The sequence below is a fragment of the Saimiri boliviensis genome, chromosome 8 (assembly GCF_048565385.1).
Source record: "Saimiri boliviensis isolate mSaiBol1 chromosome 8, mSaiBol1.pri, whole genome shotgun sequence".
NCBI lineage: Eukaryota > Metazoa > Chordata > Mammalia > Primates > Cebidae > Saimiri > Saimiri boliviensis.
In genome coordinates this window covers 108,597,265-108,618,722 of record NC_133456.1, presented here as the reverse complement: position 1 = coordinate 108,618,722, position 21,458 = coordinate 108,597,265, and the positions used below count along the sequence as shown (strand labels likewise).

General features: G+C 49.8%; 1 protein-coding gene across 4 annotated transcripts in view; it reads left to right on the top strand.

Annotated features, from left to right (window-relative positions):
• CAMK1D (calcium/calmodulin dependent protein kinase ID) overlaps nucleotides 1-18,662 on the top strand; it is a 469,993-nt gene extending 451,331 nt beyond the window's left edge. For 2 of the 4 annotated variants that reach the window (XM_074405035.1, XM_039478791.2), the window contains 4 exons: nucleotides 8,106-8,193; nucleotides 9,773-9,890; nucleotides 12,544-12,674; nucleotides 16,636-18,662. In XM_074405035.1, coding sequence (XP_074261136.1) covers nucleotides 8,106-8,193; nucleotides 9,773-9,890; nucleotides 12,544-12,662 — 325 coding nt within the window. In that variant the 3' untranslated portion in view covers nucleotides 12,663-12,674; nucleotides 16,636-18,662. Of the gene's footprint in view, nucleotides 1-8,105; nucleotides 8,194-9,772; nucleotides 9,895-12,543; nucleotides 12,675-16,635 lie in introns of those variants that run through there. The other 2 variants (XM_039478792.2, XM_039478793.2) reach the window with 2 other exon arrangements.
• Nucleotides 18,663-21,458: the final 2,796 nt, after the last annotated feature.

Below are 21,458 nucleotides of genomic sequence, written 5' to 3'. Positions count from 1 at the left end.
GGCTTAGATTGAAACATGAACTTCCTCATGGGTTAAATCCTTTAAAACAAGGAGTTGAGGGGAAAGGCATCGTGCACTCCTAGAGAAAGGTACACAGTTGCCCAGCTGGGATCAGACTTGGCGCTGACCCCGAGGGCATCTGACTGATCTTCCAGCTCAGGAACAAGAATTTGAAAGAGGCTTAGTGTGAAGGGGAACCAAAAGGAGGTTGTGATTCGGTCGAAGGTGCGTGGTTTAGTGCTGTAATTGTCATTTTTTATATATATATTTATATATTTATATATATTTATATATATTTATATATTTATATATATATATATATATATTTATATATTTATATATATATTTATATATATTTATATATGTAATTTCTTGGAGTAAACATTTTAAATAAATGACATCATTGTCAAAAAAAAAAAAAAAGAGGCTGGGCGCGGTGGCTCAAGCCTGTAATCCCAGCATTTTGGGAGGCCGAGGCGGGTGGATCACGAGGGCAAGAGATCGAGACCATCCTAGTCAACATGGTGAAACCCCGTCTCTACTAAAAAAAATACAAAAAATTAGCTGAGCATGGTGGCGCATGCCTGTAATCCCAGCTACTCAGGAGGCTGAGGCAGGAGTATCGCCAGAACCCAGGAGGCGGAGGTTGCAGTGAGCCGAGATTGCACCATTGCACTCCAGCCTGGGTATCAAGAGTGAAACTCCGTCTCAAAAAAAAAAAAAAAGAAAGAAAGAAAAGAAAGAAATATTGAAGGTAATTGCCCAAGGCATTAGGATTGGAGTTTTATTCCTTGAGTTTATTACTCAGTAGTTACATGAATCGAAGTTACATATTTTTTCCTCTTAAGATGCTCTTCAAATTTGTGTTTCATCAGCTCTGGAGGGACTAATTGATAGCTGATGGCATTCTACACATTTTCAGCAGTGGCTGTGAAGCTACTTAGCCTTGTGCCACTAATTTAGAAACCGTCTTCACTGTCAGCTAGTGCGATGCTAGGTATACACTTGACTTTTTGAGCCTCAGTTTCCTCATTGTTAAAACAAGAATAACAATATCTAATCCACAGATTATTGACATAATAACGAAGTTAATGCCAGGCTGGTCTCAAACTCCTGAACTCCTGATGTAGAGGGTTTAGCACAGAAACTCTCTGGCCCATCAGAAATGCTTAGTTTATTGTAGCAATTGTTTTGTTTGTTTTGGTTTGGTTTTTGAGATGGAGTCTCTGTCACTCAGGCTGGAGTGCAGTGGCGCAATCTCACCTCACTGCAGCTGCCACCTCCTGGGTTCAAGGGATTCTCCTGCTTCAGCTCCCAAGTAGCTGTGATTAACAGGCACCCACCACCATGCCCAGCTAATTTTTTTATATTTTTAGTAGAGACAGGGTTTCACTATGTTGGCCAGGATGGTCTCGAACTCCTGACCTCAGGTGATCTACCCACCTTGGTCTCCCAAAGTGCTGGGATTATAGGTCTGAGCCACCATGCCCGGCCTGTAGTGATTGTTATGTAAGCACCATGAGCCTCCATTGTAAACAAATGTCGAGAGTTGTAAAATACCAAAGATTATGAAAATAAATGGTCAGAACTTTGAGGTCAGGAGAAAATCCCCCTAAAAATCACTCCAGAAAACCATCCTTCTTTGTCCCCCACCAACCTCTGTAGCATTTCCCCCAGGGTCTTGTTGGCTGGTCAGCCTTCTAAAGGGGACTTGCTCACAGACAACGTCCTGACCTCATTTCACAGTATTTCAGTGTATACCACCTGTCATTTACTGAGTCTCTATTATATTCTAGACACCGGGCTAATTGCTCTAATGTATTATCTTCTTTCTTTCCTTTATAATAACGCTGTGAAGTTTTATATTCATTTCAGAGATAAATAGAGAGATAGCCGGGCATGGTGGTTCACATCTGTAATCCCAGCACTTTGGGAGGCCAAGGCGGTTGGGTCACTTGAGGTCAGGAGTTTGAGACCAGGCTTGCCAACATGGTGAAACCCCATGCCTACTAAAAATACAAAAAGCCAAGCATGGTGGTATGTGCCTGTAGTCCCAGCTACTCGAGAGACTGAGGCCTGGAAATTACTTGAACCCAGGAGGGGAAGGCTGCAGTGAGCCAGGGTGGTACCATTGCACCCCAACCTGGACAGTAGAGCCAGACTCCGTCTCAAAAAAAAAAAAAAAAAAAAAAGATAAATTAACTTAGCCGAGACTACACAGCTAGCTAATAGCAAAGCCAGAATTCCATCCACAACTGTCCAATTGCAAAGTGAATTCTCTTCACCATCACACTGGAAGGAGAAGAAAAGGGGAAGAAAGGAGGGAGCTGGGGGAGAAGGAGAGAATGATCCGGAGACGTGAACAGTCGTGATGCTGCATCATCTTCATTTTGTTTAAGTCACTTTAGACAATAGTCAAAGTATGTGATGATGAAGATACTGAAGGTTTTCTTACTTGATCAATAATAGGCCTTTAAAGCTATAAGACTTTTGAGATTATCTTAGAAGAAAAATGACCTCAGTAAAAAAGGGAGCTACGACCCTAGTGGGTTTTACCATCCATACTTGCTTTGTAGAAGGCAGGAAAAAGGCCCGTTCACACCTGCCCTCTCCTTCACCGAACAGTTTGGAAAAAACAAGCTAGGGAGAGGTCATTTTTCCCGAGGAGGCTGGGAGAGGGCACAGTGGGCTCAGTGGGAGGTGGTGCCCACGCTGAGTGCCGCACCATAAGAATCCCCAGAGGAGGGGATTCCAGGCAGACGGGCACCTGCGTCTATGACACAGGAGCTTAGTACTGCACGTGCGTTCGTGGTCATGAGCACTTGGTATTCCAGAGAAGGAGAGGACGGAGGACGCAGGAGATGAGACTGGGAGGGAAGGAAGAAACTAGCAGGCAGGGCAGGGTCCTGGCATCAGCACTCATTACCCGTGCGGATGAGCCCCAAGCCCTTTGGGCTGCCCCTGACGAATCGGATCATGAATAACATTAATACAGACCCCGCAGGTCTTTTCAAGGGGTTATGTGAGATAATACATGTGACCAGGAAGAAGCGTTACACCTGACACATCCGTGATACATCCAGGTTGCCATTAATTTATGACTCTCCCAAGGAATTTGTGCCTTTCCCTTTGGGCATTGAGGTCCCTAACCTCTCTTAGACGGGGTGCTCAGGTTTGATTTTAGAAAACCCAATCTGGCAGGAGATGGGGGGAGGGAGTGTGGCCGGAAGGTGTGGCCTAGAGGTGGGAAGGGGGCTGGGCCAGCGGAGGGTGACAGTGGCCTGTGCCCAGGCAGCATGGCAGGGATGGGGCGGGGCAGGGAGGACTGTGAGTGACTGTCAGGGGCTGAGAAGCCATGGGCATTGGGCAGAGCAGTGGCAGGGTGAGGTGAGGAAGAGAAGGGTTTAGGATTATTCCCAGGTTTCCAGCTTAAGGGACAGGGGCGATGATTGTGCTAGGTGCAGGCTTGGAGGAGTGAGTTCAGCCTGGGGCATGCTGGACCGGAGGTACTGGGAGCCGTCTTGATGGAGAGCCGTGGTGGGCACTTTGCTGAATGAGTCAGGAGTCCAGGAAGAGGTCAATCTAGAGACAAAGGCTTCAGAGTTAATCAGCACATGTCACATCACAAGATGTCATAGCCTGTGAGCCTATCCGTGAATGCCTTCATTCAGAGGTGGCTTTTCCCAGGGCTTTATCATTTTTACAGTACATTTTAAACCCCCCAAGAAGTCAAACCCTGGAAAACGATGAAAGCTAATGCACTTGACCCAAGCATCGCTGAAACTCTCCGCTTGCCTGCATTAATGATATACTTGTCTCTTTCATGTAAAATTGCCTGGGCAAAGGAGAATACAGATTCAGCAGAGAGCTGGCAGAAAGCGGAGTCATTCCTCCGGGGTCGGGGGTGCCCGCCTCATCAGCGGCCTCACTCTGGAAGCCGTGGTCTCCGCACATCCCTGACACCCCGAGAGCATCATCTCTTTCTCCATACCTGCTCTTCTGACTTCATCAGGGCCACTCAGGGCAAGGGAGGCTGTGGCAATCACAGACACCTTCCTTAGCCCCCAAACAGATCACTCTGGACAGGAGAGGGCTCTTTTCAAAGCTGCCCCGTGGAAGGCAGCTGGCCTCTTAGCAGATGGTTCCTGCCCCTTTCACTGAGGATAGCCATTCTCTCTGTGGTGTGCGCTCAGGCCCCAACAGGCTGCCGACTGATGGCCGCAGTGTGGGGAACGTCCAGGGGCAGGACGGGAACGCAGGCCCCATTCCAGGGCAGCACTGGCCAGAGCTCATTCCTCCAGCTCAGTGGTTCTGAACTCATTGATAAACAAGCTGAAGTGTTGACAAAGAGACAGAGAGAGAGATTAATTTGTTTTAAGGATTTAGCCTGTTTCATGCAATTGTGGGGACCACAAATCCAAAATTTGCGGGTCGAGCACGGTGGCTCATGCCTGTAATCCCAGCACTCTGGGAAGCTGAGGCAGATGGGTCACAAGGTCAGGAGTTCAAGACCAGCCTGAACAACATGGTGAAACCTCGTCTCTACTACAAATACAAAAAATTAGCCAGGCGTGGTGGTGCATGCCTGTGATCCCAGCTACTCGGGAGGCTGAGGCAGGAGAATCACTTGAACCCAGGAGGCGGAGGTTGCAGTGAGCCGAGATCATGCCACTGCACTCCAGCCTGGGCAACAAAAGCAAAACTCCATCTCAAAAAAAAAAAAAAAAAAATTGCAGGGCAGGCCAGCAGGTTAGAGACCCAGCGAAGAGCTGATGTTGCAGCTCACATCCAAAGGCGGACGGAGACAGCAGTCCCTTTTCCTGCTTTTCGTGAACTGATTGGACAAGGCTCACCCATGGCATGGCCTCTAGTCGGTTTCACTCAAAGTCTACTGATGGAAATGTTCATCTCCTCTCTTTACCAGCAACATCAAGCTAGTGTTTGGCCAAATATCTGGGCACTGTAGGCCTAGCCAAGTAGCCACATTCACACTCCTGAATGTTCAGAGACCCCTTCCTGTCTCCCGGGCTCTAGTCACCTGATCTCCGGTTGGCCGAAGGAATTGGGAGGTGGCCCAGGACTAGCCAGTGCTGTCTGGGACACATGCCAGGTGCCACCAAGCCCATCTTGAGCAGCTGGCTGGAAAAGTGCAGACTCAGAGCCGTGAAGGTAGAAGAGACCACATACAAAACAGAAAACCAGAAAAGGCAAGGCGAGATGAGGCTGATGGGCCATGAGCAGTGGGTAGTGAAAGAAACTGTAAAAGGCATGGTCACGTAAATGCTGGCTGTGTTGTTCTGGTAGGTGTTAAAACGAGAATACTGGCGGGGTGCGGTGACTCACACCTGTAATCCCAGCACTTTGGGAGGCCAGGATGGGAGGATCACTGGAGGTCAGGAGTTCAAGACCAGCCTGGCCAACGTGGTGAAACCCTGTCTCTACTAAACACACAAAAATCAGCCTGGCATGGCAGTGCATGCCTGTAATACCAGCTATGTCGGAGGCTGAGGCAGAAGAATCATTTGAACCCAGAGGCGAAGGTTGCAGTGAGCCGAGAGTGCTCTGCTGCCCTCCAGCCTGAATCACAGAGTAAGATTCTGTGTCAAAAAAGAAACAGAAAGCCAAAGAGACATGCATGAAGTGTGTTTGCCCATAGCATTGCCTACATGTGTGTATACAGATTTATAAAGCAGTCCTGCTGTATCAGAAGCATTGGTCAATTTCTAGGACAATCTGGGTGACCACTAGGATCCCTTCCAATGTCCAGACTCCATGCCTTGGGATTTGTTGGTGAAGCGTGCTGAAGTTAGTGGCACCGAGCATCAGCGCTGTCCTGATGTTTCTGTTGCAAGTTTCCTAGCTTATCGTGAGCAGGGGCACCACAGTCATTGCACCTCGTACCAGAGGAGGGCCAAGGTGTGCTATTGTGGCTTGAGGTGGCTGCACCGCTGCAGGAAGTCCGGGTAACACGCAGCCTGGGGGCCACCTTCTGCCTAGGTGGACTCCCACTGCTGCACAGCCCAGGACTGTGGGAAATGGACATGAAACATTCCTAACATAATTAGAAGCTTCTGTTTTCTTGCATCTGGGCACACGTGAACCCACAGATATAGCCTGGGACACAGAGTACAGGCAGCAGGCCTCAGGCCATGGCGTCTGGGACCACACTGCGGACAGGCAGGTGGACCCCAAGACCCAGAGCCTCCCTAACCCCCACCCCAGCCTGTTTGCTTTGGAGCCTGGCTCTGCCCGGCAGCGCTGCTCAGCCCGAGGAATTCCAGACTTCCCACCGATTTGGCCTTGTCATTTCTAAGAAAGAGCTGGCCACTGCAAGCTTGGACTGGCATCCTTTCCTGAGGATGTAGCCTTTCAACAGGGTCCAGGAGGAATCTCTGCCCTGGGCTCTCCGGGAGAAAAAGCTTCATAAAGATGTCTCCCATTCCTTTATCCTCCTTGGTCCGTTGCTCTTGTTTCAGATGTAGTTGGCCATTCAAATATTCTATTTCTGTTTCAGGGATATGTGTCTGGGAAGGAAGGCAGTTGACAGTTCTTGGAAATGGAAACCTGGTTCTCTTAAGCTATTTCCTGAGTGTCCTCTTGGCTGTGTGTTTTCAGCTCTGCTGGGAAAAGGTGGTGGAGGAAGAGCTGTTTTGAACTGGGAACATCAGCCTGGATTCTAAACTTAGGCCAGTCTGGCACCGATTTAATATCGACTCTGTCCACCATGTCTGCAGTCCGGAAGGGAAAGAAAGTCTGGCTGTGCTTTCTCGTTTGAACACGCCTGAGCCATGTACCTTTCATCTCCGGAAGTAGTTGGAAGTGATGGTTGGGTCTGGGCTGTTTTGTGTCCAGGGCGGTCGGTGTCTGGGGCCTGGGAGGTTTCCTCCCTTGCCAGTTACCTTCCGGCTGGGAACGCTGGTCCCTGACTCTGATCCCCTTAACTTCTGCAAGATTCATGAAATTCTTTCTTAGGCATTAGACGCTAACCCAGAATTGAATAGCTTGGTGCTAGAGGGAAAGGAGGAGAGAAAGATCAAAGACCAGGAAAGTCTGGTCGCAGAGCACAGCGGCTCTGAGGGAAGGCCAGGTGGCTGCCTGCAGGGAGAGGAGGTGGCTGTGGTCAAGAAGGAAGGCTGTGGTCCGGGAGGGAAGAAAGAGCTGGGAGATCTCCAGGTAATTCTCAGCCTAGAGATTGTGAGCCCAGAGAGAAGGGGAAGCTGTAAGACTCAAGAAAGAGAAAGCAGAGGGCGGAAAGAGTGGGATGGAGGGTACTGCCAGGAGAGGAGGCCAGGAGCAAATGTACGTTCCTGTCTGCTCGCGGAAGACGGGAATCAGCCAGCGCTAAATCAAAGCTTACCCAGGGCTGCCAGGGGCCCAGGTGAATGCAGGGTGGATGCTGTCCTTGAAGTTCTGAGACTTTCTAGGAGATGCAAGGGTGGAGGATGCCCCGGGTGGGGTTGAGTGGAGCTGGGAATCTTCTCACCCAGCACGGAGCAGGTGGGAAGCACGGGCTCACAGGTGTTGAGAGCAGAATGTGGCAGGGCTCAGCTGTGCTGAGATGAAGCTGAGAGCCCGAGGATGTGAGTGTGGCCCTGGGGGCAGAGCCCCTGCGGAAGGCAGAGAGGAGGGACTTCGGGTCTGAGGAAGCTGGGAAGCAGCCTGGGAAGGCGTCTGGTGGTGAGGCCAGTTGGAGAACAAGTGTGAGACCCTGGCGGTGGTGCATGGTGGCTCAAAAGCTTGTGTGGAGGCAGAGGGGATGAGACGGAGGGAGAGGGCAGGAAACGTTGTCAGTGTGGATTCTGATGTTACAGGAATTGAGGTCAAAGAAGGAAAAAATGAGAGCCAGCAAGCAGTCAACCAGGAGGGTGCTGGCGGGTCTGGGGAGGGTGCAGAGTGTAGAGGCTGGGATAGGACTTTGGGTTGAGGGCGGTAGAATGGGTGGGTTTAGGGAGTGGCCAGGTGATGATGACATCAGCGGCCTGGAAGGGCAGTAGCCAGCCACCCTGTCGCCAACCGAGCCTCGGCTCTCCTGAAGCTAGGGTAAGACTTCCCCTCGTGAGACTCAGTGTCAGGGCTGGAAAAAAGCACCTTTGCCTGTGTTTCAGGATTGCTGGTGACACGGCCCTCAACAAAAACATCCACGAGTCCGTCAGCGCCCAGATCCGGAAGAACTTCGCCAAGAGCAAATGGAGAGTAAGTCTCGGGCGTGTGAAACTCCCTGTGGATTAACTCCTCGTGACACTGGCTCTCCAATGGGAGCAGTTCTGAAATCCCCAGAACCTCACCTGAATAATTTTGCTAATTTTAACTGATAGTTATTAGACTTAGAAGGAATCTTGTGGTGCAAAAGGGATGGAATATGTGATGAAACACTTCCCCTCTGTGATGAGAAGCAGCAGTACCAGCTCTTCCTCATCTGCTGTTTCTCAGAAACTGGCCGGGTACAGTGGCTCACGCCAGTAATCCCAGCACTTTGGGAAGCTGAGGCAGGCAGATCATCAGGTCAAGAGTAGGAGACTAGCCTGGCCAACACAGTAAAACCCCATCTCTACTAAAAATGTAAAAAAATTAGCCAGCCGTGGTGGCACACATCTGTAATCCCAGCTGCTTGGGAGGCTGAGGCAGGAGAATTGCTTGAACCTAGGAGGTGGAGGTTGCAGTGAGCCGAGATCACACCACTGCACTCCAGCCTGGGTGACAGTGCAAGACTCCATCTCAAAAAAAAAAAAAAAAAAAAAAAAAAAAAAACAGGAAATCTGAGTTGAGCTCATCAATGTTTCCTGATAAAAGTTTGACAGATTTAAATCATAGAGGTTTTGTGATCATCTGTTGATTACCTAACTTCCTTAATCTATTGATTACCTGACCTCCCCTCCGTGTTCCAATCAGCATGAGTAATTTGGAGCTGACTATTTTGCCATTAGGGCCAATGGTGAAAGACAAGACCCTAACAAAATTAATTCCACTGTCTGGCCTGCTTTGTTCAGAGGAAACGCTATTATTAGGTTGGTGCAAAAGTAATTGCGGTTTCTTCCATTGAAAGTCGTGGCATGCTGGGCACAGTGGCTCACACCTGTAATCCCAGCACTTTGGGAGTCCAGGGAGGGTGGATCACGAGGTCAGGTGCTCCAGACCAGCCTGGCCAACATGGTGAAACCCCGTCTCTACTAAAAATACAAAAATTAGCTAGGCATAGTGGAAGGCGCCTGTAATCCCAGCTACTCTGGAGGCTGAGGCAGGAGAATTGCTTGAACCTGGGAGGTGAAGGTTGCAGTGAGCCGAGATCACGCTACTGCACTCCAGCCCAGGTGACAGTGCAAGACTTCGTCTCAAAAATAAAAAAAAAAACGTCACGGCAAAAAACTGCAGTTACTTTTGCATCAGCCTAAATATTTCAGACAAAAGTACCAACAATAGGAAAATAAAAACTAATTTCAAATCTAACATTGTACGGTATTAATTATAATATGCCTTTTATTCTAAAGGTCACATCTTTTCAATCTCAGAGAGAATTGTTTACATTTATTCTATGTATTGATGATGTCAGAAGACAACTGTTTTAAGTCTCTAAAACATTTAGTTGGGGAAAGGGTTTAATAAATCAGTGGCCTCTTGGAAGAAGGCATAACGTCAGTTTTCTTTCTTAAGTAGCACGAGAATGACTGAAGAAGTTTGAAATGCGTAGGCTCACGTGATGAGGGAGAAACCAGAGTTGGCGTCTTTTCTGATCATCTGAAATATTGATCTGCTTTTTTCCTTCCTGAAATTGCAGCAAGCGTTCAATGCCACGGCTGTCGTGAGGCATATGAGGAGACTCCACCTTGGCAGCAGCTTGGACAGTTCAAATGCAAGTGTTTCAAGAAGCCTCAGTTTGACCAGCCAAAAAGACTGTGCGTATGTAGCAAAACCAGAATTCCTCAGCTGACACTGAAGATGAGCCTGGGGTAGAGAGACGGGAGCTGGCCTCTGCCGAGCACCTCTCGTTTGCCAGGCCCTTTCTGTACTTAATCCCATCTAATGCAACCTTAGGACGTTTCTTTAAATGGCAGCTTCGGGCTGGAAGCAGTGGCTCACGCCTGTCATCCCAACACTTTGGGAGGCCGAGGCCGGCGGACCATTTGAGTTCAGGATTTCGAGACCAGCCTGACCAACATGGCGAAACCCCTGTCTCTACTAAAATATAAAAATTAGCCAGACGTGGTGTTGGGTGCCTGTAGTCTCAGCTACTCGGGAGGCTGAGGGAAGAGAATCACTTGAATCCAGGAGGCGGAGGTTGCAGTGAGCCAAGATTGCACTACTGCACTCCAGCCTGGGCGACAGAGTGAGACTCCCTTTGAAAAAAAAAAAAAAAAAAAAAAAAATTGTCGAGCACACACAGAACCCTAGGAATCACTATTTCCATTTAGGGTTGAGAAATCCAGGGCTCGAGGTCCCCGCAGCCATATCTGTCTGGAGAAAGGCCTGGACTTCGTATCTCTATCCTTTCCTCTGATTCTCATCATGCAGTCACTCTTGCGGGTTGAGGAAGGGACAGCAGAGCCTCAGGACAGCCTGCTGTCATTGACTTCTATAACATAGATTTTGGATGCAGACAGTTTGAGCTCATTTATAGGAAGTGCATCGACTCTGCAATTAAAGTAGTAATATTTCATTGTCCATCTGCGTGGACTTTCCATCATCAAAGGCTCGTTTACACTCTCCTTATTTCTGCCCCCAACTCCTTCACTCTGTAGAAGGAATCTCCTCTTTGGCCCTTCCTGTGAGTCCGCTCCACATCAGACCAGTGGCCCTGGTCTCCTTAGCCACGAAGCAGCCCTGCAGCCTGGTCTCACCCCGGGCATCCTGCTCCTTCCCGATTGGCTCGGGAAAGGATTCCCTTCCTCTCCAAAGAATCTTCCCATCTCACGTGGGACCAACCAGCCCTTAACATCTTCCCAAGAAATTCTGTGAGCATCCCCTTCTGGCATGCCACAGATCCACACTCTCCTTTCACCCTGCATCTTTGCCACCCCCTGGTCAAAGGGAAGCCCAGATTCATACACCGGCATTGACAGCGAAGCCCTTTGGGGTCCTTCCTTTTATGGCTGTCCCTGGGTCTGAGCACACAGAGTCCCTGGACGGCTGCGCCACGGGGCTCGGTCATGTCAAGGCCTCCCATGTCAAGGCTTCTGATGCCTGCACGTCCCCTGGGAGGGCGTTAGCGCAGCCTGTGCGGGGCCCGGGGGACTGCTGAGTTCACACAGGAGTACCTGAACAGCCCTATTCTTCCTTTCCTTCTTTTTTCCTTCCCTTTCTTTTTCTTTCCCTCCCTCTTTTCTTTTTTTTTTTTTTCTCTTTTCTTTCTTTCCTTTGTCTTTCTTTTTCTTCTTTCTCTCTGTCCTTCCTTTCTTTTCTCTTCTCTTCCCTCCCTCCTTGTCTCTCCTGTCTTTCTTTCTTTTTCTTCTCCTTTTTTTCTTCCCTCCACTGCCCTCCCCACCTTCTCTCCTCTCCTCTTTCTCTCACTCTCTGTCGCGCAGACTGGGGTACAGTGGCGTGATCATGGCTCACCGTTGCCACCTCAACCTCCTGGGCTCAAGCCATCCTCCTGCCTCACCCTCTTGAGTAGCTGGGACCACAGGCAGGGACTACCATGCCTGACTAGTTTTTGTCTTTTTGGTAGACCCAGGGTTGCCCCAGCTGGTCCGGAACTCCAGAGACTCAAGCAATCCGCCTACCTTGGCCTCCCAAAATGTTGAGATTACAGACGTGAGCCACCATATCCTTATTTCAAAGGGCTCTGGGTCACAAAACGCTTTCTAGCCAAGAGTACACACAACACACCAGGGGTAGGAAGGGAGTATCATTCTTTATTCCTTCCTAAAATACCTACATTACAGAGCTATTGTAAAAAGCGAACAATTTGTATGGTGACGCTACGTAGTCAGCAGTAGCCTGGCGCTTGGTACATATTAAGAGCTGGAACGTCATGTACGGCAGTGGTGAAACCATGTCATTTTCAAATACAAAGCAGTTCAAATTATACCAAACAAAGGAGAGGAGAGGTCTAAGAATAAAGCATTTTGAACACATCTCAGAATCTTTCCCACAGGTAGGTAAAAATAGAGAGTCACATGGATAAAAGTTTGGGCTCCCTCACCTGTCCGGCACAGTGGCTCATGCCTGTAATCCCAGCACTTTGGGATGCTGAGGTCGGTGGATCACAAGGTCAGGAGTTCGAGACCAGCCTGGCCAACATGGTGAAAACCCATCTCTCCTAAAACTATCAAAATTAGCTGGGTGTGGTAGCGAGTGCCTGTAATCCCAGCTACTCGGGAGGCTGAAGCAGGAGAATCGCTTAAACCTGGGAAGCAGAGGTTGCAGTGAGCCAAGATCGTGCCACTGCACTCCAGCCTGGGTGACAAGAGTGAAACTCCATCTTCAGGGAAAAAAAAAATTTGTCCCCTCTACGCCCCATAAACCCAGTCCCTGTGATGCCTGGCGGTGGGAAGTGGGGTGAGAATTTGCCTCTGAAGCTCTGAGGTCCGCTTCTGCTGTTCCCTGCAGGTCTGGCACCTTCCACGCTCTGTAGTTTCATTTCTTCTTCGTCGGGGGTCTCAGGAGTTGGAGCCGAGCGGAGACCCAGGCCCACCACTGTGACGACAGTGCACTCTGGAAGCAAGTGACTGGCCCTGGAGGTGGGGCCCGGGGGGCGGGGCCGGGGAAGGGGAGCCCCAGGGTGGCCAGTGCCGCGGGCCACTCCAGCGAGACCCCACCTTGCATGGTGCACTTCCTGCGTAGGACTGGAAGACCGAAGTTTTTTTATGGCCATATTTTATACTGCAATTCTGAAGTGTTCATTTCTCACAAACTGTACTGACTCGAGGGGCGCTGATTTCATAGGATCTGGTGCTGTATATACAAATCTTGCAAAGCTCGAGCTGAACGGACCTTCTTCTTCCTCTCCCCCAACGCCGTCCTTCCCACTCTTCTCAGTGTAGGTGACCGTCTGCAGTGTGTTTTTTCATTCATGACGAGAAACAAGGTTTCAACTGGATTATTTAAATATTGGTAAATAGTGTGCATTAGGGTTTGTTTTTCCTTTTAAGAAGTATGTCCTTTGACTCTGTCGCTCAGTTACGTGACCTGTATCTTCTCCTCTTCGATAGTGGTTTTATGTTAACCTTTAAGAGATTTGTTTTTCCTCCAAGGAGAATTTAAAGGTATTTTTAAACATTCTAAGAAGAGGATCAAGAATCGGTCCGAGGCTAAGAGTGCACATGACTCATGTTCCTTCTCTTTCTCTCATTTTCCTTGGGGGGCGATGCCCCTCAGTTCTGCAAAGCTATCTTGTCTGCAGGGAGGCTTTGGTGGGATTCTCTACAAAGCCTTTGCTGGCAACCTATCCCACAGAACCCTCACCCACCAGAGAACCCAGAGGCCTCTTGCCATCAGCAGTCAGAACTAAGAAGCCTGCTCCCTCCCCAGAGACCCAGGGCTCAGCTTCACAGGCCAAACTTGCTGTAAGTGAGATGCCCACACTGCAGAGATGCAGGAGCATCCCTTGCAGAGGGAGCCAGCTGCCATTTGGTTGAAAGTGGGCCCACCCACAACCCTCATTTCTCACGAGAGGTAGCAGATGAAAGCTCAGCTATGTGCAGTTCTCAAATTCATCTCTTTCTCTGGGGTTTTTTAAAAATGCGTTTCTAATCTCACCCTTTACATGGCTTCCAATACAAAGTTCTTTCTTCACATGGTTACCCTCATCTCACATGAATGTTTTCCAAAGGAAGGAAGGGAGGGAAGTGGCCTTGGAAAAGGATCCATTCCTGGTAGTAAGGAGAGGGGGCCTGCCAGGCTAATAGGACTCGTCACCACAGCGGTGGCCAGAGACCATGTCCGCCAGACCCAGCCGGTGTCTGAAGGCCCCCCACTGATCCAAGGAGCCTAAAATCAAAGATACACGGTGGTAGGGTCACCAAACGCCCCGCCTGCCCGAGACTGAAAGATTTCTCAGGCTGTGAACATCTCATGCTAAAACCAGGACCATCCGGGGCAAACCAGGCGATGTTGTTCGCCTTTGTGGTGGGTAGGGTGCAGGAGAGAGCCAGGCAGTGTACAGCCCAGGGAAAGCCGTGTTTCAAGGAGGCTGTTCTGTAGAGTCAGGCACGTGGCTTCAAGTGTCGGTCCTGCCAACTGTCCCCCGCTCAGCCCTCAGGCCCATCCAATGCCTTGAGCCCACCAGGGTGCCCCAGCAGGTCTGCCTCATCAGGCCCAGTGACGCTGCTGGCTGTGTCCTCACGTCCTCCTCCTGTGGCTGGCCTGTCCTGGGAAGTCTCTGTCACTTGCACACCTTTGCCTGTGTCCAGGCTGAGTGTTGAGTGATGCCCCCCCCCCGGTCTTCCCTACACGCATGCGCACACACGCACACGCATTTATGAGGCACAGCAGCTCCATCCTGTTCCCTGAGAACAGCAGCACAGGCACAGATGAGAGCCATCGGGAAGACAGGCAGCTGGTCTACCCTGTCTCCACACGCATCACAGGCGCGCCACAGCTTGGCAGGAATTCTACGTGGCATCTGCCACACATGCTCACGCAGTGAAAAATCAAGCTGTCACTCTTCAAAATCTGTAAAAAGCCTGGAAAAGTCCGTAAGTGACAACAGACCTAGTTCAGAGTCAGGTGTCGCCTGAGTTGGCCATGCAGTGAATGAATATTGTAAGCCGTATTGGACAACACAGGTGTCTCTCCAGAGCTTCACCAGGCATTTGCTCACTAACAAGTGTCCTGGAAACATTCGAGTTCATACAGTGCAAGACAGAAAGTAAGAGAAGGCTGTAGGCACTGAAAATGCGCCCAAATCCGGTCCCTAGGGTGAGAGGGTGGATAGTTACGAGTAGCCCTCTGTGCTAGATCCAACCGTTTGCATTCAGAAAGCAGTATTGGAAGCAGGTTCCATTATTGGTGATGGAAGTATTTTCAGGAGCTGATCCATGTGCTGCATGTTATATGCACTTAGCCTGAAAGCATCTCTTACCCCAAAAGTGCAGAACCCCTCAACAGTGGGCCGTGGTCCAGGCGCCCTGTCACTGCTCCCATCAGTTCTTGGCCATGCTTGGCCTGTCACTCCCAAGGTCTCAACAACATTGTGCGAGGAAACAGTGACTGGGTTCAGCCCAAGAGTCGACTGCTGAGCATGGCATCAGGAAGCCTGTACTGTCGCGATGCCACCAGGCTGAGGTTAATTTCCTCTGGTTTTAGAAAAAGAAGAGCCTTTGTGCTTTTGCGAGTGTTCTCATAGAGGTTGTCTTTGCCCAGCACCGGGTATGAATTGTTTCATAAAACAGGAAGAGAACCTGGCATGTGCCTTTTTGAAGGTCTGACCAGTGGGGTCGTAGAGTCCCAGGACCCTCGCCAATGTCAGTTTCCACTCATGGCGGCTGAGCGCTTCGTTCGACGTGCCCCTAGAGTGCTGGCCGAGGCTAAGGGTGGATGTGTGGACCCCATCACAGGCTTCTTGCCTGAGCCCAGGTCCCTCATTTGGTCCCTGTCCCTTTTCAGAGCAAAGTGGATTCTGTTTTCCTCACTTGGAATAGTCAATGTTGAAGTGGTGACTTGGAGTGGCCTTTCGCTCAGGTTCCCTGGCTTCCAGGATCTTCATCTCCTATGTGAGGCCAGAGGAGGAGTTTCCTTTCATTGAGACACTCATTGAGCAGGCACCAGCAGGCCAGCGGCTTGGCCCTCTTCACAGAGGTGGCTCTGGAGTCTGGGCAGCTCGCTTCCTCCCCATGGCACGGCTTCCCAGGTGTCGCATGGGTCCGCAGCCTCAGTATGAAGTGGTTCAAAGGCAATTAGAGAGCTGAGGGGCAGGGCACACTCAGGGGAAGCGCAACGACTGCCAGAAGTCCTTGAGGAGAGACGGGGCTGCTGTGTTAGAGAAACGGCAGCCCGGGCCCGTGCATGGCTCTGGCGCTGGGCGGCGGCTGCTTTTCACCTTTCCTCCTGCCCCCGCCTCCCCGCAGGAGACAAGAAAACGTCTTTCTCCCTATTCAGGTCCCCTTTTGAAAGAAAGAAACTGTGGCAAAGCGTGCCACACGAAATCAAAAGGAAGAGTGGCTTTGTGTTCTTCACCCTGGCCACACTTCTACTTCTGGTCACTTCTGGCATCTGACCTTGAGAACGGGGTGCAGCCTCGGAGCCACCACTGGCCTTGGGGAGGGTCCCACTCTCCAGCTAGCTCTTCGGGTAGTGTCCAAGGCCCCGGCAGTCAGGATAGAGCAAAAGATGATGGCCACACTGGCCAAGGCTGGGCTCGTAGGAAACATCTGCAGTCGGATGAAAGCAAATTGGTCTGGGAGCCTCGGAATCAGTTTACCTACCCCACATCATGTCACCCCCCTCAGCTGTCTACCCTAGTGTTCAGCATGGCCTCGATGAATTATGGGTGGCAGGGACACAAGCCAAGAATACCAGGCACACAGGGTCGGGGAGCCCAGGTGATCCCCTGTGGCCAGTGGATTGATCCTCTCCCCTGTGACATGACAGCTAACCCGATTATCCCACTGGTTAATTTTCTGAGCATTTCTAAACAGAAAGGAAAGATGGTATCCCAGTGCAGGTAGACTTCATTTTTGAAAGCCTCTCCCTCTCCCCCAGAACCTTGGCCAGACTGGAGTCTTCGTTGGGGCGGCCATACTGGAACCATTGCTCGAGGGCCATAGGCGGAGAATAGGGTCATGGTCTCGGCTTCATCCAGCAGCGCACCCTGCTTCGCAGGATTTCACAAGCGCAAGACTGAGATTCCCTTGGATATGAGGAAGGAAGGCAAGGGCCGCCAAAGGAAAGCTTCTCCCATCTTTCATAAACAGAAATAAGATGTCCTCTTTCCCAAGTTGGCACAATCACGGCTGGCAAATGAGTTGAAGGTCCTCAAATTCAGCCAGTGCACGACACCTCTGCATGTTCTGAAACTACTTCCTCCCCATTCTGTCTACCCACACTCTGCGAAGTCTGCCTTTTCCTTAAACACATTCCAGACCAAACACTGTTCAGTTTGTTTCAAAAAAAGAAAATGTATATGCCTGTATGTGACCCACCACCCTTTGGAGGGGCACCCGGCCCTAGGCTGGGGCTGCAGGTGTGCCTGATGTTTGCAAAAGGTATTCCAGTCTTTTCGATGTTCAGAATTGCAAATGTGGAGATAGAAAAGCTGAAACAGACTCCTAAAAGAAGGGTTTCTTTCCTGAAGACTCCAAGAAAATGAGTGTGCCGATGAGTTAGCTTGACAACCTCAACTTTCGGGAGCGGGCAGGTGGTCTGAGGAAGGTCAGGGCCCACGCCCCACTCACCCGGCACCTGCTTGGTGGTCCCAAGTGGTCCCAGGGCATCACGGTCTGCAGCCTGGGCACCCAGTCCCACTGTGAAGTCAGCCCTGCATGCTGGCCGAGGCCCGGCCACCTCCCGATGCCTCCAGAGTCAGTGGGAAGGAGTCAGCCCTTCCCGGACTTCCCCGCCACCTCCAGCAGGAGCAGCTCGGCTTGTGGCTCTGGGAGCTCTGCTTTTGCAAACCCAAAAAGGCTGTGCATTTGGAAGCCAAACGCTCAGCATGCGGCTGCCGAGTCTGGTTTTGTGGACAAAGCAAACTGTGGAATGGCTTCTCGGTGTCTATATAAAGGAGCACGCGATCGCATTCACCCTTTGTACTCACACCGTTTCTGCATTTGCCATATCCGTTTTTTAACCTTTTTGTCGCCAGGGAACTTCTCATATGATTATTATGTCTTCTGATGATTTGCCATGTTATTTTACTTAAAGGTGATTTTATTTTCTTATGGACAGGAAAAAAGCAAATGAGAGGAGTTGGTTTTAGTCTTAGAGATCAGACTTCAGCAGGGGCTTGGAAACCCCAAACTCTAGGTCAATTGCTTCTCGGAGGAAAATCTTGGTCTAGACAGATTGAGATTCCCAGGCTCTCCTGGAAGCCTTATACTTCGGGGCACAGGGGCCCTGGGGTGTGGTTAGCAACCAGGCTGTGAGGGAGCTAAAAAGGTACAAGAACATCAGCCTGGATGTTCATCTCCCAGCCCTGACGCCTGCCAGTCTCCTTCCCGGGGCACTTCGCCCTGTCAGAGGGACATGAAATGCTGTCCAAATGGTGGCGGAAGGGCAGTGACATTGCAGCAGAGTCTTTGCTTTGTAAGATGGGGCGTCATGTTTCAGAGAACATTTATCTCAGTCCCACGTTCAGGTGAGAAGACCTCAAAGGTACCCTCTGTCCAGAATAAACATTGGAACAATTTCTAAATTGGCTTTGTCCCCGCACATAATGTAATCTCCCTTCTTTCAGCTCCCACAGCAACGAGCATGCTTCCCAAAAAATGAGAACGTCAAAAGCAGGAATGTCCCCGCATCTACTATTACCAGGCTTGCAATTGGTTCAATATTTCCATAAAAACATGTTTGTCCAAAAGAAGGGAAACTGTGCATTTATTCCATGCATGTAAGAAACTCTGCAAGAAGTTTCACCCCCGTAGGTTTGCGGCACTGCAAAATTGTTCATGGGTCTGTGTAGCAAATGATTCTCTGCCTTGACAATCATGTGTACATATCAAGATTTCTATGGTAATGATAATGAGATTGACGACTTCTTGTTTTCCTCCAATAAAGACAACTAATCACCTTCAGAGGCGCATCTTTTCTAGAATGAGCAGGATGTGGAGTTTCCGTGTCTCCATCTTTCCCCTGCTTTCCGAAGTTTGGATTTGAAGGAAGGCGTTTGCATTAGGACCCCCAAAAGTCATGGAGTCCCCCCTAAATATTTCATGTTACCTCCACAGGAAGCAGGAAGTAGCAGGGATTGAAGGGGCAGCGCGTCTCGCCTTTGAGGGTGGGGACAGGTGCCAAGATTCCGTGATCACTGGACAGGAAGGCCCCTCCTTTGCCCTGCTGCTGCACAAGGTGGCTGGAGGTGAGCCCAGTAACTCCAATCGCACTAACTCAATATTCCTAAGTTGTATGGAGGAAAAGCCAATGCAGACTTCCTGGAAGTGCCTCTGAGTCATGGGTGGCTGGGCAGCCTCAGGCTTCAGCAATTCACGCGCACTTTCTTTCCCCTCCTCGGCAGACCCGTCTACTCAGGCCCCGAAGGAAGATTCTTTTCCAGGCAGCAGGCTGGCTGGGGTCTTTTGTGGGGGTTCGGGGGAGACACAGGAGGAGGAACTACAATTCATAGCTCATCAAATGTATTGTGGGGATCGGGTCTGATGCCCAGACGGTTCTTCCAATCCAAACAGGGATCGTGTAGGGAGAAAAAAGTGAATTGGACGTGTGCTATAGAAATGTAGAATTAAAACTGTCCCGCACAGCCAGCATCAAGTGAAAACAGCATGGGTGAGCTTATTGAGAAAAGGCCATGAGCCCGAAAGAAACGCAGTGCACACTGCCTGAGGTCCAGTGCTTTCGTGGTTGGTTCTTGCTTCTGTAGCCCAGTTCCTAACGGTGCGTTGTATCGATACAAAGCTGTCATTCAGTGGGTGAATAGGCAAAGTCGTTAATGCGGATTTTATGGAACGTAACATTTTGATGGCAAAAAGAGGTAAAAATCATGTGCACCCAAATCCCTCTGACTCTCTGTCCCCAAGGAAAGTGACCATGCCATCAAAATCCTTTTTCATAGGTCAGGCCCGGTGGCTCACACCTATAATCTCAGCACCTTGGTAGGCCGAGGCAGGTGGATCACAAGGTCAGGAGTTCGAGACCATCCTAGCCAACATGATGGTCTCTATTAAAAATACAAAAATTAGCTGGGCATGGTGGCACCCACCTATAATTCCAGTTACTTGGGAGGCTGAGTCAGGAGAATTGCTTGAGCACAGGAGGTGGAGGTTGCAGGTAACCAAGATTACACCACTGCACTCCAGCCTGGATGAGAGTAAGACTCTGTTTAAAAAAAAAAAAAAAAAACTGTTTCATAAAGGAAGATTCTGATAACGGAATGCTTTACGTTCACCTGCATGTTGGGCCTTTTGGCGGGGCTGGATGTGATCTTAGGCATGTGTATACACTTGGCTTGGATCAGTGCTCTTTAGCTTAAGAAAGACTGAGCAAGAGGCACTGTGCCCAGCCTCATTTTTCACATACCGGGTTGCAACACCTGTGCCGAGCCCACAGAATGTGCAATTCCCAAAAGAGCACCTTGCAATTACGAGGACAGGGTGTGTATGTATGTGTATATGTACACATATGTATATGTATATGTATGGTATGTGTACCATGTAAGGGCTTCCAGCCAAGGGAAGTGGAGAGGTCGGATTTCCAGTCCACATCCTACGTGTCAAGCCGTGCACCCTGGCTCAGGGGAAAAGGTGCTTTTTTCTTCATCCAGTTCATACAAAGGCACTGTATGGGGACTGGCTGGTTGGGTGGGCCCAGCAGACCTGAGAACATTGGACTGTGAGCTGTGGACCAACGGGAACTTTTTATTAGGTTTTCAAGGCTGGAGAAGTCTCTAGCTAAGAGCTCAGAATCGAACAGGCTCTGAAGGAGTTCATCTGGCCTTTTTTGTTTAGGGATTTGCGAATTAAAGACTGAATTAGCCTTCAAGAAACTATCACTAAGGGGCTGGTACATATAAAAGCACTTTACAGAGCTTGATAGACACCACACTGCAGAAAACGGCTTGGTCTCCCCATCTCCCTCAAGAAATCTAGGAAGTCTTGCCTTTTATTCAGGATGATTGGCAGCAATGAAATGAGATCTCAGCACCCTCAATCCTCCCTGATCTATTTCCCCTACAGTCTCCCATCAGTGCCCTTCCACTGATTCCAGTCATAGCTTTCATTCATTCATTCATTCGTTCACTCAATATTTGTGAGCACCTATTATATCCAAGGGTTTTCATTCATGCTAAAGAAAACCAAAGTCAGTCTGATGTGAATCCAACTCTCGAACACTGTGTAAAGCAGGAAGCACTTGAGTTAAGCCAGGGAGGAAGGGGAGAGTTTAGACGGGAAGGATTTCATAGGAGCAATGTGAGAGAGAGCTTGGAGGCTGGGAATGCAGCCTTCAGGTGGGCTGAGTGTTCATCAGGCCAGAGCAGACGGTGTGAGCAAACCCTGTGGAGAGAGAGAAAGGTTGGCTGGAGAGACACTGGAGTCACTGTCACCAGCAATAACTTCTGGAGCTACCACCGTCACATTGACCATTTACTGTGTCCTGGATACTGTGCCACTCACCACCAGCCTCAATAAGGAAGGCACCCTGATTTTCCAAGTGGCTTCAGAAAGTTTTAATATTTACCCAGCTATAGATGTGAGCAGAATCGCAAACTCATCCCTGACTGATTGACACCAAAGGCCATTCTACTGTCTTGTGTCTCATGGTTTTGTGTGGGTCACTGAATTCTGAACTGTGAAATTTGGACTTTTTATTTAGTAGGTGACTGGGAGCCATTGAAGGTTATTGAGCTGAGTAGTGACATG